Source organism: Apis mellifera, linkage group LG11, assembly GCF_003254395.2.
Source record: "Apis mellifera strain DH4 linkage group LG11, Amel_HAv3.1, whole genome shotgun sequence".
In the NCBI taxonomy this organism is placed as follows: domain Eukaryota; kingdom Metazoa; phylum Arthropoda; class Insecta; order Hymenoptera; family Apidae; genus Apis; species Apis mellifera.
Window position 1 is genome coordinate 12,085,109 of NC_037648.1, and position 18,963 is coordinate 12,104,071.

Here is an 18,963-nt window from a genome sequence, read left to right on the forward strand (position 1 = left end):
CATATATGGTGGAAAAAATACGCGTACGTACTCCAATGCTCCAATTCTTCAGCACGCGCTTCGCACGAATCAATCTTCTCACGAGAGCGTGGTTCGATCGTGAGAAAGGCGGATGTCCATTCAGAATTGTATAAGTACAAAACGAGAAGAATCCATCTCTCCCCTCTCTCTCTCTCTCTCTCTCCCCCGACCGTGTCGCTTTCCTTTCCATCCTTCTTTGTCTGGGTTTCCCGCGATGATCTCCGATGTTCGTCGACGCCGACCGAACGGAAACGTGAAAGTAACGTGGACCGGTGGAGACGGTGTGTGCTCGTGGCGGTCGCGTATTTTTCTCTCTACGTGAAATCGATACGCGAGAATCCATCTCTCGTATGACACATCGATATGGGAAAGAGATCGGCCTACTGAACCGATACCCGTGAATCCTGCGATTAATTACAACCGATCGAGAGTGAGAATGTTCAATGTGTTGCAAATTGCGGCCGTGATTCGGGCGGAGGAGAGATGATAACAAGAATTAATTATTTGTCCAACGAATAGAATATTCTCCTTCGTGTCAGATTATAATTATCGAAGTTGTATGAATTAATTTCAATTACTTTCGATCCTTACGAATATAATACTCGGGTATTATGATATATCTGTTACAATTGATGGATCAAAGAAGAGGATAAACAATTAATTAAGTTCAAGGCATTGAGAAGCTGAAGATAACGAGTTAACTCATCTTCCTCGATTAACAGTTTAATAGATTAATCGTGGGATACGTGGATGAAATAAATTTTAGTTTCTTTTTTTTAACGAACATTATCTTATAATTCGATTTTAAATAATCTATCTACGATCTAATTTAAATTAAAAGAATGAGAAGAATCTTAGAAAATCGAAGTAACCCCCTTTTTCCAGTTTTTTAAATATCTATAATATAGATTTTCACCTTGGGTCGAGTAACTAGAAGTAACAGTACCCGTGGCATTGCTACGTCTACCGTCTACTACTGAACGCTCCAGATCGACTCGTTTATCGTTCGAGTTTCTTGCACAAAGTCCCCGTTCATTCTCCAACATCTGGCCGAAGATGTATTTCCCGAAGGAGTGTCTCGAGGCTATATCTCTTGGTCCAACAATGGACCAATTTTCAACCACAAGATAGACACTATTGTATGAATCCCTATCTTCGATCACGTATATATATATATATATATAGGGGGCGAATATTTGGATTTACATATATCGTTACAAAATCGTCACAGAATAGCTTGAACGTGTTCCCTTTCCTTTTCGATGAAAGCGTGACCCAAGACGGAAATCAAAGTGGCATATACAGGGTGCTCAAAAATGTCGATCGAAAGTATCTTCGTTTCGCGAGAAACCGACTCGAGACTCCATATTGCGTATAAAAACTAACGTAACTTTCTCTTCCATTTTTTTTTCTCTTTTTTTTTTTTCTATTACGATCACTTGCAAGAACGCGAAACGTATACATTTTTTGTTCAAAGTCTTAGGATATAACTTGTATTTTCTACGATAATTCGACATTTTTGAAAATTTTATTTAATTTTCTTAATATGTCTCTAATAATAAAATTTAAACATTATTCTAGAGAGAATTAATAGACGAAATAAATCTCTATATTGTAAAATTTTATACATGTATATTTTGTAAATTATTGTAAAAATTTCCACTCGAGATTTTCTGTGTTTGGAATTCGACGTTTTAAATTCAGTTCATGGATTAATTTTTTGCAGAAAAATAGGTTTTTAAATATAATCGAGTTATGAATGTTTCGCGGAACACCTTGTATCTATGAAAAAAGTTGTACATTCGCAAAGCCCGCACTTCTTTCTCGCCTCCTGCATTCCGCGACGCGCCTCGTTAGACTTGACACGTATTACTTTGCATTCTCATAAGCGTTATACCGTCCTGCCTTTCTCATCGACCAAGAGAACTGGTAAAGGATTAACGCGATCGTGGAATTTTTAATCGAGAAGGAAACTTCGCAGACGACAACAGTGTTCGACCGAAGAGAATAACTAATTCTTCGAATCTAATTTTCTTCGTGGCACGAGCAAGGCTAATCGTCGAATATAAGTAACAATAGCGATAGAAATAATAACAAGAATGATAAAAATAAATGGCCTAAAATCAATTTCGAAGCGGAATTACGAAGCAATTATGCGTGATATACGAGAGCGATATGGTCGACCGAATAATTTCTAACATAAACAGAACGACATCCCTATCGATAGTAAGCATACCTTCGCGTGCGCGAGGCGTGCGCGAGTTTCATTGACTCTCGAGTTATTGAACGTGTTCCATCGAAGTACAAGCTGTTCGCTGCATTACGATTGCGTCCACGAGGAGACCTAAGGTCAACGAAACCCGAACGAGAGATTATCTTTGGACAAGAATCCTCGAATAAAATGATAAAAATAAGAGAAGAAAAACAAGGGAGATACGTGTGATGTGAAAAACATAGAATTCTTACAGAACTCGTGGAGAACTCGTTTCAGACGATGTCCCGATCGAAAATCGTATTCTACGCTCGTCCCATTTTGTCCCGTGGCTAACCGAGCTTACGAAACGTAAAGCGGATTTCACAACTACGACTATCGAGCAAGAAGTAACGCTAACCGCAAGAAATTACTTTTACTCGGTACAGATGAGACTGTCCATTCGGATCACGTGGTCCAGAAACACGTGACAGCATCCAAGTTATTAGCAATTAACGTTGAACGATGTAATAAAGATCTATGATCTACGAGTACTTTTTTTAATTGCTTCGGAACTCGTATTTCATCACGATGAAAATTACTACTAATAATACGTAACTCTCATATAGAGATTAAATTATGATAAATATTTGCTAAATATTTATTAAATTCATTCTTTGAAAGTATCGAATTTAAATGTTTAAATGTGCTTAGAATCCGGCACGAGCCGATTAGTCAGCATAATTAACAATTGTCAAAAGATTGAAACTCGTTACGTACAAAGTGAATCGAAATCGATTCACGCTGACGACGCAATCGTGCAATTTCATGATTGTTATTTAAACATTTTATTTCCTGTTTCGTTGATTACGTAAAAAAAAAAATTACGATAAGGAATGTTCCTTCTGTCAAATGTTTTATAATTTTTTTTTTCGATGCGCGATCAAAACGTTCGCATCATTGACACGAAAGTGAAATACATATGCTCTCCCAAGAATATTCCCGCCAATAGGAATATTTCTTTCGTGACCGCGTTACGTTAAACGTAGAGAGAAAAGGAATAAGAAAGAGAAAGAACGAGCTTTCAAATCCACGATTATTTCCGCACGACAAAACCGCGCTCTGTCAACCTGCATATTTCACTGTCCGCAATACAAACACGAAACAGACAGAGAGACAAAACAGGAGGGAGTAATAAAAAAGAGAAAGGTATGATAATTACCAAGGAGTCGTCCCCATTGTCAGCGCTCATAGCCCACCGCTAGCGCGAGGGAATTCGAGATCGTCGTCGTGGTCGTCGTCTTCGGTCCTCTTCGCCGCCCTTTCGGTAGAACAACCTTGCACTCGTCATTTTGCAGCATATCCTAAATTCGCAGGACACTCGAAAGACTCGTTAATATACACTAATGATAGCGCCTCACACCTGTCATCTGACATTGCAGCAACGACGCGACTTGTGATACAATGGTTAACGTATATAGAAGGGACGAGATAGAAAAGGACCGAGATACGAGAAAGGGCAAGCGTAAGAGAGAGAAACGAAGAGAGAGGACACTGACACACGAAACGTCAACGACACTAGCACGCCGTCGTGTTAACCGTTCTCACGAAAGCGTCGCGAATTTTTGAACTACGCCATGAGCATGAATCTCGCACCATGCATCGAATCTAACTCGATCTCTTATTTTCGCGTTTCAACGATCGAACGAGAAGAAAAAGAGAGTCGAATAATAAATTTACCGCACCAATCGAACTACCGTACAGGCTCACGGGCAAGCGCTTACTTCCAGAGGCACTCAACTCGAGAACTACTAGTGCTTTCCCTTCCATCGCGTCGTCCCCACTCCTCGCGGCATACGAACAGGAAGAAGAAACGAGTCATTTAGAATCAAATTAGTTTGCCACGTAGGATATCGCACGAATTATCATTTTAAAAACCGATCGTTTGTGCACTCGCGCTTTCCAATATGATTTATATTTCGAAAAATAACGAGAAAAAACACGACCGCGACACGTACAGGATTCCCGCTATGGACGCCATATTGAAACTGAACGTTGCGCGCGCATCTACAATTTCAGATACATAATTTGAATTATTTACCGGGTTATTTAAATTTTCGTTAAAAACGTATTAAAATTTATGTAGATATTTTACTAATACTAATTTCTAATATTTCGTAAGACTTCTCACTTCCTTGAATATGAATAATAATAAATACACGTTAGTGTCTTTTAATCGCATATTATCGCAATAAATAAGAACAAGTATATTAAATGTAGAAAGAATATTTTTGCATAACGTTATGTGAATATTACCGGATATCCTATGCAATTAACATGACTTATATGACAGGATCGTAATACGGATTAAGGTACAATACATAGAAAAGAATCACATAAAAACATGAGTTTTTTGCGAACGTATTTCCAACGTAACAAATGAAGGAATTGAAGGATGGTATCATGAATATAAAAGGACGAAATAACAAAGAACAAAAAGACGCACACATAATAAGACAACACATTACACGACAGACAAGAGACTTTTTCACAACATTTAATAAAACGCTATCAACTATGTATGCCTTTTTTTACTCAAATACTCTAAAAGTTACTTACATACGTGTAGTTTATATGTATATTTATGTTATACGGAGGTGTCACATCCCTCGCAACATTTTAACTCTTTTAAATCTACGTCTCTCTCTCTCTCTCTCTCTCTCTCTCGTTTCTTCTATTTTCGAAAAAATGAGATTTCGTTATCATTGTACACTGACAACAAACGTAACGATTTTAGGCACCAATCAGCGACGATGAACACAGTGTAAAACACGGAAATAGAAGATCGTTAAAAGTGCTTGGGAGCTGACACGTCCAATAAGTATGTATAAATTTAATACTAGCGTCGTTATCATTGTTTCCTTATGTGTAATATTTCAATTAATCGTGGGTATAGCGATCAACGTCCCGGGATGCTAAAGAGGTCTGTGTCTGAAAATCTACAAGGTGAGTAACAATGGGTGTGCAAAAGAATATCTGAATACGATATATTTACCATTAGATTTTGTTTACTATATAGTTTTTGAAAAAATTAAAAAACTTCGCGCAGATTTGTTTCTTTTATTTTGTTCATGTTCAACGATTACCTTGAAATTGCAATGATTGAAATTGAGCCATTGATCAAACCGAGAAAGGGCATGAGAATTCTTGATAAAAAAAAAAAAATAAAAAAATATCTATACCTTTTCACACAAAAAAAATTCACTTTTTGTTACATTGCTTTGTAGAATGTGCGTGATATTAAAAAGGGGGATGCAATTTCAAGGCGTCATACAAAAAAAAAAAAATGAGAAAAATATATACGAGGGCTTAAATATTATGTGTTCTGTAGACAGCGTGCGCTTCGTATGCCAACCAACTATATAATCTCCCTAACATTCGAAACATGTACATCCATATATAATCCTAATGCACGTGCATTCGTTACAACACGAGAAAGTATCAAGTCTCTATCTTTTATCGTTATCCGTTGATTGAAAAACCACTCAAACTCGATCCCTTACTAATTGGCATAAAAAAAGTCCCATAATTTATTTTTTTATTTTTCTTAATCTACGATCCTGGCAAATTGTATTTTCACATATGCACGGTTATCACAATCGCTCTCGTATTTCGTGGTCGTAATATAAATGTGTTTTGTGTGTACATGCATATGTCTTTTTTTTTTCTTTTTTTTCTTTTCTTTTTTTTTTTTTTTTTTCTTTCCTTTTTCCCTTTCCGCGTCAGCACCTGCCGACACCTTTCGATTTCGCTTGTCGCAATTAAACATTAAGTTTTTTTCGCCATCGCCGCTGTCACACATTCGAAAAACTTGTTTTATTCTTTTTCTTTTTTTTTTAAAAAGACGCGAGACCCGCGTTCCTACGATTAAAGTATTAAAGTTAAGTATTATAAACTGCAATCTAAGCTGATCCCATATGTTGTTTCTTGGTCACAACCTCGTTGAATTTATTCTGTATACTGTACAGAATTGTTGTCGGTTCAAGGAGACTGTTCATGAAGATTTTCGACGAAGACCTTCCCTCGAAAATCCTTCACCGAATTGGCGGCCCTGGATTCTCTTCACGTTTATCGAGAACATCGTCTTATCCGTTCAATCAATTACGCAATCGTTGATTTTTATAATAAAGGAACAAGGACGATGTCTCAAAAGCTCCATCCCGGGCGGACGCACACGTATCCGCGTAATTTTTCTAACGACATCCACGGGACTCGTCGTAGTTAACCGCGAGTGATTCTCGAGGAGAACATTTGTTCTGTTCGAAAACCACATAAACAATTTACTCAGATTTATCTAACGCATGGAAGGATAACCGGTTAAAATTCCAGTACCTTCTTCTTATCGGGATACTTCTTCTTTTTTTTTTTTTTTTATTATTATTTTTTTCTTTTTTTTTCTTTTATATTCGCGAGGTTTCCGACGAAAACTTGTCGAAATTACTCTATTTTTTTCATTATAAATCACTATGGGTCAAAAAACGTTTTGACGGACTTGCACATAGACAATTCTTTTGTATCTACAGTTTGACCTAAGCGGATACAGTCTCGACCATCGATTTCTTTATGATTTCCCCAAAATTTTCGTCACACTCCTCTGTACTTTCCGATTGCTGCTCGCTGGCTTGGTTCTTTTCCACCTCAACCTTGGTTCCATTACCGTGATAAGTACTGTGCTGTTGAGGCTCCATTTCACCATAATACGAATATCTACCAGACAAAAGTTCGGAAAATGGTTCCAGTTTACCCATCTGTTGGACCACAGTGTTCATCGGTTGTACCGAATTTAAATTTGTATATTGCGATCCGGTCGTTTCATCTTGCGCAAAACTAGTTTCATAGCTGGAAGAATGTTGTCCGGGATGGACCTGGCAGTTCCCCTGAATCGATCCGGTATCTTGTCCGTAAGGCGCGTAATGTGAGAACCCTGCATTTCCTGGCACCGTTTGGAATTGCGGCTGAAATTGCACCCTAGACGTGGAAGGAAGATTAGCGTAAGGCTGATAATCCTGATAAGCAGGTTGTTGAAAGTTTACTCCGCCACTTGTTTGGCCCGAGAACGTTTGAAAAGCTTGACTAAATTCAGGATGAAGTTTCCTCTGAGGTCCCTGCGTACCATCGACCGTATCTTCGCTAGGATAACAATCATCTCTGATCGCGTACAAATCCAGGCTATCCTCTCTGGTGCCGGATACTTCCGGCTGACAATTTGCCCCGCCATCCCTGGCATCGTGATTCTCATAATGAAGCGTGGTAAATCCACCGCCGTTCAAACACGATTCCGTGCTCCTGTTCTCCATCACGGATCCTAAATTGATTTCCCTTAACGGGCTTCTACCGTTTTGATTGTCGGAAGCGTCGTGATCCGCGCCTTCTTCCTCTTCCCGTTGCTTTTTCTCTAACTCTAACCGCATTAGCGTGTGGATGAAATGCGTTCGTACTCGTACTGGATTAAACTCGATCCTGCCTGAACTATTCGCACAACCATCGCGAGTACACCCGCAAGGGAAACCCGCTCTATCAACCTATTAACACACAATCCGGTCATTCGCTTGCTTTTTATAAAAAGAAAAAAAAGATTCTTCATCTGTTACAACGTTCATCTACTAACCTGGCACTTTACATTAGCTCGGCTACAAGGACAACTCTCAGGATCGCAGTATCCTTTACACCCGCAACCGCAATGTTCTCTGCTAGCTCTAATATCGCGGCACTCGTCCTTCTCGACCGCGTCTATTCTACGTACGCCTGCTGCTCTGAGCAAAGCTCGTCTCTGCCACGTAGGCACTGGTTGCAAGAAGTAATAACTATCGATATCCAGATCCTCGTTATCACTTTGCTCCTCGTCTGTATCATCGCTGGGATCCTCGGAACTGGAGGCTGCCTCCGATACGCAATTTGCTGCACGCTCGGAGCGTAATTGAGCTAGCCTGGCACGATGGATTCGCCTCTGCTCGGCCGCATGCTCCGACAACGAGAATCGTTCGGCATGAGTGTGCGTTGCGCTCATGCCAAGAGTGCTGCCACCCTGAGAAGGATAAATCGATTCAGCATGCTATATTCGTGTGTACTATATATCATTTAATACGTACAATGCGGATACCAAGTCTATGTAAAATTTATAACGGAATAGAATCTATAATATATCGCATGTACCTGAGAAGGTACACAAGTAAAACCCTGTGCCCTGGGAAAATAATAAACTGTGACCGCATCGAACTGAATATTGCGTTTCTTTTTCATCGATTCGTCCGTGTTGCTTCTCTTTGGGCTGGGAACCCCTTCCATACAATCCATCAATCTTCGTTTCAGATTACTCTTCGAAGGACTACGAAAATTCGTCAATGGCGTCTGCGGCGTGTCGGATACATCCACGTTCGGTACAAAGCTATCCAATTGATTCACTGCTGAAAGAGAACATATTGTCATTTTTTCTACTCCTTAATTCTCGCTCGGACAAAAATTAACATATTTTTTATCATAAACAAGTTGGTCAATTTTAAAAAGAATTGACTATGAACTTGGAAAAGAAAATTATACGGAGAATAACATTACCTTTTTCCTTGTCGGAAAGTATATCGTCTGGTATCCTGTCTAAGAAAGAAGTCTCGGAATCGCTTTCCGGAACCGGTGCGGGCCCCGGGTCACCAGGAATCTCGCTCCCCAGGCCAGAATCGCTTCCGTCCGATCTGACTTCGTCTCGTGCACCGGTAGCAAGGGCCAAACTTTCCGCCGAATCTTCGGTGAAAGCTTCCGGTCTCTCGGGCTCCAGCCTCGATATGATCTCCGGATTGATATCGACGCAACAAATGGACTCGCTCTCTTGGCAGGATATCTGGTCGGAAGCAGCGTCATCGTCGCATCCACCTAGGCGTACGTTCGTCATGCTCGACATTTCGGAACTATCGGAACCAGTCTCGGTCTCCGTCTCCGTGTCGATAGCTTCTGGAACATCGGTGCCAGATTCCAACAACTCCTCCGGGGAGGTTGGTCTCGCCGCCTCGATCGAATCTAAATTGTTCAACGTTTGCAGATTCGTGGAGGAGGGTAGGGGGAAGGAAAACACGACCTCCTCGTCCTCGGCCAACTTTTCTATTATCGCTCTCGGTGCCGTTTCCTCCTTATCCGATGTCTGCACCGTAGTTCTCACCGCTTTCGGCAACGTTATCCTCTGTAACAGCACCTTGCACTCCTTGATGGGGGTGGTGAGAGATGATTCCAACTTCTCTTGCGCCGTTTGCAACGTGGACACTAGAACGGGGTTGTCTACTTGTTTCTCCTGGTCCTCAGTCTTTTCATCACTTTCGTTCGTATAAGCGCACAATGGGACAAAACACTGCAACGATTCTTTGGGATCGGTCCTTACGTCCACGTTACCTTCGGCTTCATCCTTGCATTCGCCGCTCTTCTTTTGCTTCCTCTTGGGCACGATAACCATACGCTTCTTATCTTTCCGCTCGGCCGCCAAGTAACGGGACAGATCGATCTGCTCCACCTTAACTATTAAATTGGGTAACGAATTTTTTATCAGTTCATTAGAGGTTTCGTCGTCGTGCGCAATGGCGCAGGGATCGGTCGCGGGCATAGCGGCGTTGCACGAGCACTCGTCGTCGATCGGCTCCTCGCACTGCTTCGGCTCCTGGCACTTTTTAAGATTCCTCTCGGGGCTGTCGCGCGACAGGGAACAACAGGAATCCTCGTCGATGAACGGGTCCGGGTACTCGAGCTTTTCGCTCTGCTCCGCCAGCGCCTGCTCGACGCTGCCGTTGCTGCATTCACCCTCCAACGATGTCGCTACTCTGCAGATCCTGCGTTCCGCGGCCTCCGTGCAATCTATCGCCTCGGTATCGTGATCCGTTTGAAAAGAGTCGTCCACTAGACTCGCCGACAATCTGCAGTTAGTACTCGTTAACAAGTCATCGAGGATCCTGTTATTCCTCGGGATACACCGACCTCCAACGTCGTTATCGAACAGACACGAGTCCGAGGACAACGATATCTCGCCGAGGGTGCGCTCTCGAAGGGAGACCAGCACGGGGGAGATCCTCCTTACTTGGTTCGACTCGTTCTCCGGCATCTCGACGCCGATTCGCTTGATCTCCGCGTTGATCGGCAGGAAATCGGTAGCCGGTCTTTTTCTACATATCGGCGACGAGGTGACGAATTCGCCGTCGCTGGTCTTGCAATACTCCGTCTGTTTCTCCGCGCATTGAATCATCGACGAAGACGGCGATGGCGATGGCGATGGCGATGGCGAAGACGATGGCGACGGCGATGGCGATGGAGACGGCGACGGTGATGGCGACGGCGATGGTGATGGCGATGGCGATGGCGACGACGACGATGACATCGGCATCGTCGCAGATACCGTCGTCTGCGACGTCGTGCATACGGTTAATATCGTGGTCGACGTCGTCGATACCGCCCCTAAGCAATCTTGTTCGACGATTAATTCGTCCGATTTCACTTCTACGCTCGATTTCGCGTCCTCATCCTCGGATCGTTTCTCGCTCTTCCCCAATTTAAGACCCATGTCGGAGAAATCTAGTTGACCTTGGTCGGGCGAAGAGTCGTTCGAGGTCTCGAGAGAAGCGAGCGAAGCCTCGCACGATTCTACACTGACAAACGTTTCCTCGTTATCGATGGATTCACCAACGATGCCATTATTGTCCACCTCCTCGGCTTCGGTGGTCATCGAGGAGCCGACAACATCCTCGTCACGTCCCGTTGATTCGGTCTCCGCGATTGTCGACGGCTCCTCCGTCGACGCGGTTGTTGTCGTTTCCGATCTTGATTCCGCCGAGGTGAAATCTTCTTGGGCCTCAATAAGACGGTCCTGGGCCGAAGGCGATTCCATCTGGAGCGTTTGATCTGCGTTTGGGTAAAGAAACACCAAAAAAATTCGTTAAAATCATGGCGTGCCACGGCGATGATGTCGTAGTTAGAGAAATATTCGAAGGAACATCGCGAAATGCAAGAAACGTATCTTATCTGTTTAATCTCTCGTCGCCGATGGATTCGAGAGATGATCAAATGAATTCGAGAAAAGAAATTGCGGGGAGAAAGAGATATAGAATAATAGACGCATAAGTTCGACGGACGTCACACCACCACCACCACCACCACCAGGATCGATTCATGCCATTTTACACGTCAATCCTCGTACTATCCTCGTCTCGATAATCATTTTAAACTATTTCTCTAATCATATTCTCCGCGTTGCTTCTTTGCTCTCGAAATATCATAAGCAAAGGGACGAAGAGGAGGATGGAGGGATCAATAATCCGCGCGCCGATACCGCGCACCGGTGAACGGAGAAAGACACACAGTGGAATGCCAACACGGAGGAGGGAAAAAAATAAATCGGGCATATCCCCCGAAATCTGCTCCGTAGTAGTAGTCTTTTCCACGATCCCCCTCCCTCTTTCGATTCACGATCTCGCGTGTGTCACCGATCCCACACGCGTGTACAAACCCCGGAGGACCCCGTGACTTTAATCCGTCGATATCTTTCTTATCGGGCCACCGAATATAAAAGGGACTCTGCATATAATCCTGGCCGGAGATTATTGATTCAAAGCTGGCAGGAAAAGAGGGGTGGGGTGGGGTGGGGAAGGAGGGGGAGGGGGAGGTTTCTGTCTGCCTTCGGTTACCATGCGCACCTTGTATCCCTTATATACCCCAGAAAACTCTGCAACTTAACCAGGTGTAAAAGGGTTCTTGGTCTTCCGTTCCTCCTTTCGTAATATCTTTTTTTTTTCTTTTTTTTTCTCCTCTCTTTCTCTCCCTCTCTCTTCCCCTCTCTCTTTTTCCTTTACCTTCGAGCCACACGATCTTGCGTCCCCACCTTCCGCACCACTCTGTCCTCGCGCAAAGCCCGAACCTCCGAACACGAGGCTCGACCTCGACAATCTCTTATCACGGCAAAGCCTTTAAGTCGTCTCGCAACTCCAGCTGCCTCCACCATTCTGCCCTCGAACCCGTCTATCGTCCCTGAGATCAGTCGCGGACCGATTGGCATCCTCCATCGAGGACAACCGTAGCGCGTAGGCTCTCGAGTTGCACGGCATTCAACAATGTCTGATTGTACGCACGGAAAGGGGGGGGATATATACGCGGACGGGTTTCCCTCGGGGAAAACGATTCCAATTTTATCGACGAACCAGCCTGCAAGAGTTCTTCGAGGATCGACTTCTCAACGTCTATTGGACGAGAGAAACGCGTTACGAGAAGTCACGTAGGCCGATAGCGAAAAATCCAATATCAATTTCGAACGAATCTGGCGTGTTCGGATAAAAAAAACTAATATACGAAAAACTTTTCCAAGAATGATTACGGTTTTAAAAAATACGAAGGAGAATTGGAGAAATTCGATTTCGATTTACGTTACGTTTCGAACGAGTACGAGACACCGAGAGAAAAATTGACGACGATCGGAGTGAAAACGAGCGAGATTAAACGTGGAACGTTCTAACGGAAGACATCTGTGTGCTCGTGCGATTCGGAACAAAGCGATAGCACGGGGCGAGGAGCGAAAGCTGGTGTGCGAGACACGAGAGAAGAGCGTTGTCGATGAAAGATCCAAAGCAAACAGCGCGAGAACGATACGAGCAGGAATAATACTCGATTCGGGCTTGAAGCGAGAACTAGTAGTTGGACGTTCACGAACAGACTGACTGAATGTTCCCAGAAGAAGAGAGAGATGCGAGACCGGGCCTCCTCTCTCGTTTGATGATGATGATGATAATACTCGGTGCGAGAAAGCGAGGGAAATATGCCTCTAAGTGTGGAGAGTGTACAACTCGTAGAGAAGGAGGAAGCGAAGCGGAGGCGCGTGCGTCGCGTTCGACAGCTCGGAGCAGAGTGAGCGTAGCTGCCTCGACGCCGCGTCGATGACGATTCCGTTCGGCGCCGCTACTCGGTCACCTTCGGCTCGCTTCGGTTCTCTCTCCTCTGCACTAGTGAAGGGTACACGCGTACTTTATACGTAGGAGTATGCGTGTTTGTGAATGTGTAATACAGTGTATAGCGCTACGAAACGCGGTGGTTCTCAACGGCCGATCGAACGGAATTCAACTCCGCGCGATCAATCTTCGCCTCTATTTTCGGCCTTTTTCCCAAAACTCTCGTTCCTGCGGATGCCTCGTACGTGCAACACGAATATTTATCCGAAACGTTTCAGAGAAAACCTACGAACGCTATCGAGGATAATACGGTGGGGGGCGAGTGAATGGCGTTTTCGACGATCAATTTTTCTTTTTTTCCAACGTTTTCAATCATTGATTACATCGATGAAATTCCGCTGCCTTTATGGAGTAATTCTATTTTCTGCGCACTCTTATACGCGGCCGATCGAGACACACTGCGCGTAGGTTACGCCTACGCGTATATAGACGCGTGTAAAATTAACGATTGGTATTATTAACTTTTCTAGATTAAATTTTCTAGATTAAATACATAATGTCTTCTAGACTTCTTTTCGCTCTTTTCTAAAACGCAACTGAGAAAAGAGACTTTGAGCATAATTCGTTATAAAAAGTAGTATTATCGAGTAGCTTTCGAATACCGTTGAAGCATGTAATTGGATTTTTTTCCATGTAGAGCAGAGTGTTTGTTATAAAGTCGGCGAAACAGCTGGGGGAAAAAATAAAAAGCATCGTAGATACAACGTAACGATTTAACATCCAGTTTTTTAAATTATTTAAATTAACCTCCTTACACTTGGACAGTCGACGATTATCGAGCATCATCGGTGAAAAGCTTGGTCACAACACATTGTATGCAGCGACACTCTCTGTTTATCCACGGGGAATTCTAGGCCTTCGTATAGGCCTCTCTCAACCTCCGATTCAAGAGTCCTTACTTATAAACAGGAAATAGGAAGATTCCCGCGTGTAACTGCGGAGAATCACCGCGTATTATCGATTCGAACGATTGACCAGCCTCTGTGAAACATCCAAGGTAATGCCCGTGTTTGCCCAACAGACGCGATATAACGTCTCGACTGCAACAACCGATCTCATTTGAAAAAGAGAAAAGGGAAAAAAAAAACAAAATGACAAAACCGATTTATACTCAAAAACGATACTCATGAAAACCACTGATACAGAGGATATTCACAGTATACCAAACAGGTTTCCATCGTTACATAAGCGCGAGTGTACACCAATGTGACTATATCATTCTTATCATTACCTTTGCATTCGACATTTCTGCTGGATTCGTTGCGGATTTCTCTCGATGGTGTCCAGAAATAAAAACATATGTGAGGTTAGTTAGTCTTTTCGAGAAGATTCTATTAGTCGGACGGTAAATAAATCGATTTCGAACGTCGAAAATCTATCGATTCGGGTTTAATTCTACAAAGGTATAAACAAAAATCGGTTAGTCGTCACCTAAATATTCGCACAACTATCCGGATGTTTGAAAATTCATGCGCGCAACACGATCCTCGGTTCTTGCTCCAACGTAATGCATTTTAAAAGTAGAAAGTCCTGCATAGGTGGCGTTGCTTGCAGAATTGGCGCGGTATTGTCTACGAGCACTCCAGCTCTCTCTTTCGCGATCTCCCCTCTCCTTTCCTCTCTTCCATCCTCTTTCTTTATCTCCTCTCGATCGTTCTATCTTTCTCCTCGATTTTCTTTCTTCGTTTCTCACATTTATATTTTTCTTTCTCTTTGTCACACGCACACACACGCGTCCCTCTCACAGATGAGGTTCAACGAACGAGAGAGCGTGGCGCTTGCGCGGGGCTGCACGACTGCCGTAATTGTCGCTACGCTGCGAAAGTAGAAGGCGTACAGCGACAACCCTGTGCTCGTCTCCTTTCAGTCTTTCTCTCTGTTTTTTTCCCTCCCCCGTTTTCCTTTTTTTTCTCTCTCTCTCCACTCCTTCTTCTTCGCCTTTTTTTTCCCGTCTTCTTCTTTTTTCACAAGAAAGTAATGGTACATTCATGCAGCGACAAAATATCAAAAAACGGAGTCGGGCGAAAAAAACTCTCACCCCTACGCGACCGACACTCGCGTTATAGTATCTTCTTTCTCTCAATGTCTTTCGCACGAATTTTTCGCCCCTGCATTAACCTACAGAAGGAACACGGAGACTCGATCCTGTTACCATGGCTTCAACATTTCGTCGCCTTGCAGATGTTCGTGTTGAATGTGACGTTAAAATTTGAAAGAAAAAGAAAAGAAAACTATCTTCGATAATTTTTGCGTTAAAAAAATATGAGAAAAACGGAAAGATTTAAAATTTGAAAATTTCAATTTTCAATTTTACGACTTTATCTTCTTTCTCGTCCATAAAACGACGCATCATTGATTTTGGAAGAGATTGAATCTCGCTCCCCCCTTCCCCTCTCATCCTTTCTCTTAAATATCGAAAGAAATGCGACAAATGCCTGATTTCAGTGGAAAAATTAATCAAACGCAAGATCCTTTAATCATCCAAGATCACGAATAATGCCATTCCAAAAAGATGGAACGCGATCCAGCGTGTTTTCAATTGCGGTTCATCGAAATTTTACACCATATCATGGTGCGTTTCGACGTATCACGATAAACGAATACACGATTTGTTATGTAAGCATATAATTGGGCAGCATCGAAATTGGCCGGTGTTCGATTTCTTTTTCCAACCTCGACTGTCGTTTCGATTGAATATCAAGGTCGCGTTCTTGAGCCACATCGCGAAATTTTGCACGTCTCCTGGACGATGTTTACTCAACCCCGTATACACGAGAGCGTACATACGTCACGACTTGAAAGCCTACACGCGACGAACAGGTGCATGGAAAATCGTGTAAAAGAGTTACAACAAGGAATAAGACCGCCAAGCAATCATACCGCTTTCCTAATCGCGCGCCGAATTCATATTATTCCCGTTTCTTCGTTGCAATTCCCTCTAATGATTAAATAATTCATCCGGTACCGTTAACTTTATGCATGAAAGCTGCGAATTCAGAGAGAGACTTCATCCTAGATGAAAACGTTACGTCGTGATAAAGAACGAACATTTTCCTGATCTATCGTTGCGGTAAATCTACGTTTAATTTTTCAACAGAAATATTTATCGCTACTTTTACGATACGATATTGCGTATTTCATTTTGGATTAATAAATAAGATATATACGACATAGAGAGAGAGAATACAAAATAATAGCAAAATAATAACAAATGTTAGTCAGAATCCCGAACCCGTTTTCCTTAAGCGTCTAGAAACGCGATCCTTTGTAAATTTTAAATAAAACATCGAGCCTCTTTGAAACGCCGAAAGTGGTCGAGATTTCGATTAACTCTTTCTCCTTACTCGAAGCGAGCACGTAGAAAATTGCCTAACGTCGCTGCCCTTGTTCCCGTATTCTGGCGGGCCGCGAGCGCAGATTTTCAGAAGCGAGGACATTCAAAAGGGACAGTTTGATCGGGCCTTGATACGAATTTTCATCAAAAAGAACCGAAAACGCGGCTTGGCCCCGGGTTTCGTCGGCTTTTCTAAACTCTCCACCGCGAAGGGGAAGGACCGAGCGGGAGCATCGGTGGGACAGAGACGGAGCATATTAAAACGTCGCGAGAACGAGCGAGACACGAGATCAAAGCAGTTTTACAACACCGGCAGACGCTGCGATATTGCTCCGTCGTGCTTTCTGCTTTCTGGGAAAGGTCCGAGGTGCTCTCTCTCTCTCTCTCTCTCGTTCGCTCGCTCTCCCTCCCCCACTCTCTCATTTTCTCTTTCCTCTACCTTCCTCCACCTCCGCCCTCTCTCTATCGGCTCCGCTGTCCCTCAGTCGGTTTTTCACCTATACGGGCGCACAACTTTGAACACCACGACCAACACGAATACGCTGCCTTTCTGCTGGTGAAACACCAATACATTCTCATAACCAATCTCCATCTCTCTCTCTCGCTCCTCCTCTCTCCTCCCCATTCTCATCAGTAGTATTTCTCTCTCCTCTCTCTTCCTCTCTCCTCCCCTGGTCAACCAATACTCGCATCCTCTTCCCTCGCAAGCTTCTCACACAAATTCCACGCTTCCATATCCGTGTCTCGCTCGATCTCTCGGCTACTCCCACTCCCAATCCTGTCTCCCTCGCACTCTGTACGCTATTGCTTTTTCTCTCCCACTCCATCCTCCGTCTTCGTTCTCCCTTTCTCCCTCTCTCTCTCCAGTCGCATCTCCTGCTCTATCTCCATTTCTACCCAGCCTCTCTGGCACCGCTTTCTCATATCCTCTCTGCGCACGCCACTATGGCGCATCACTATAGGACGGCACAGTGCGGACTCTAACTATAGCGAGTGCAACTAATACACGCGGTGGGTATAGTAGTAGTACGCAACGCGGCAACAGAAGACAAGGCCGTAGCACGAACCGAGGATACGAAAACAATTTCGCACGACCAACGCCGATCATCTCTCTCTCTCTCTCTCTCCGTTTCACATTACGATAACTCGGCAGAGTAAATATCATCATGGCCATTCATTAATCAAATAAACAGGGGCCGACGCTTATACGGGGATAAATCGGGCGTACTTTTCAGGAATCGAAAACGCGAATGGCTCTCCCCCATCGTCAAGGGATGATTATGTATCGTGTCGCACTACTGAACCGGCAACGCTCGCAGAAAACGTGGCGAGCCACTCGAGTACCAGTTGCTAATTCGTTTTGCTCGTGGCCCCTTCTTGCGAAACATGGAATCGCAAATCGTGCACAAACACACGGATACAGGTATACTTTCGCATATAACATGCGTACCAAACGTGTATGCTTTCTCCTTGCACGAGTATAAACCGTGTGTTCAGAGAAATATATATACCCATTGTACCGATCGTGGATGTATGAGAGAGAGAGAGGAGGGGAGGGGGGAGGGGGTTTAGCATCCTACACCACGATGCACGGAGCGTACCGTGATACAAGACACGCGATACATGTGTGTGTGTGCGCGCCTTCAACACACCGTGAACGGTACGGTGGTATAGGTCGCTTTGGCATAATAAGAGCGAGGGAGCGGAATATAATGCAGCCTCCTGCGCTCAGTGGCCTCCCTGGAAGCTGTGGAATGTACCACCCATTCTGCCCTCCCATTCTATACAACCGGGAGAAGATTCGTCGTTGTAAACACTTCTCCCGACTATTAATACTAAAAATCTCTAAGAATCAGTGCGGGACTATCATTGATGGATTAAGCCTGTGAAATTAAACGGATTTTTATAGGCCGTTTTATAGGGAGAGGGAATCCTAATAAAATTATTTTTAATCCGCTATTTTTATTGGCTCGCGCGGTTCGTTCCCCCTATTCTTTTTAATTATAGCAACATATTTCCTTTTTTTTTTTATCTCGACGCGCAAATTCGTGGATTAAAAAATACGATATCGATCGATGAATATTAATCGTATCGATCGAATTACGCATCGATCAATCGGGATTTACGTATCGACACCTCGTCCGAAGCCAATTCCCTCAATTACTCGAACGAATTATTCGCGAACGGTGTCGAGAATTTCACCGCGAGTTACACGATCGGCCATTCATTACGCGTCTTGTTTAATAATCCACTGTAGTGGAACTCTGATTCGTCGCACATGGTAACACGGTCCCAGCTCTTGTGCGGACGCGTGGCTGTAGTGGTAGTGTGTAAACCGTGGCATATCGGCCATTGTTGCACGCCCGGGGAATCTATACTTTTACGACTCGGATTGA

The 18,963-nt window shown here is 43.7% G+C and overlaps 2 protein-coding genes across 12 annotated transcripts in view; both read right to left on the minus strand.

Annotated features, from left to right (window-relative positions):
* Positions 1-4,253, minus strand: part of LOC410322 (ral guanine nucleotide dissociation stimulator) — a 37,261-nt gene extending 33,008 nt beyond the window's left edge. For 2 of the 3 annotated variants that reach the window (XM_026443626.1, XM_003250871.4), the window contains exon 1: positions 3,435-4,252. In XM_026443626.1, coding sequence (XP_026299411.1) covers positions 3,435-3,464 — 30 coding nt within the window. In that variant the 5' untranslated portion in view covers positions 3,465-4,252. Of the gene's footprint in view, positions 1-3,434 lie in introns of all 3 variants that reach the window. The other variant, XM_026443623.1, reaches the window with a different exon arrangement.
* Positions 4,254-4,753: 500 nt separating this feature from the next.
* The window catches only part of LOC408351 (serine-rich adhesin for platelets), a 32,715-nt gene continuing 18,505 nt past the window's right edge, over positions 4,754-18,963 (minus strand). For 4 of the 9 annotated variants that reach the window (XM_006566334.3, XM_391903.7, XM_016914865.2 and 1 more), the window contains 4 exons: positions 8,825-11,140; positions 8,426-8,676; positions 7,881-8,297; positions 4,786-7,794 (listed from right to left, as the gene is read on the minus strand). In XM_006566334.3, coding sequence (XP_006566397.2) covers positions 6,802-7,794; positions 7,881-8,297; positions 8,426-8,676; positions 8,825-11,126 — 3,963 coding nt within the window. In that variant the 5' untranslated portion in view covers positions 11,127-11,140 and the 3' untranslated portion in view covers positions 4,786-6,801. The other 5 variants (XM_006566335.3, XM_016914863.2, XM_016914866.2 and 2 more) reach the window with 5 other exon arrangements.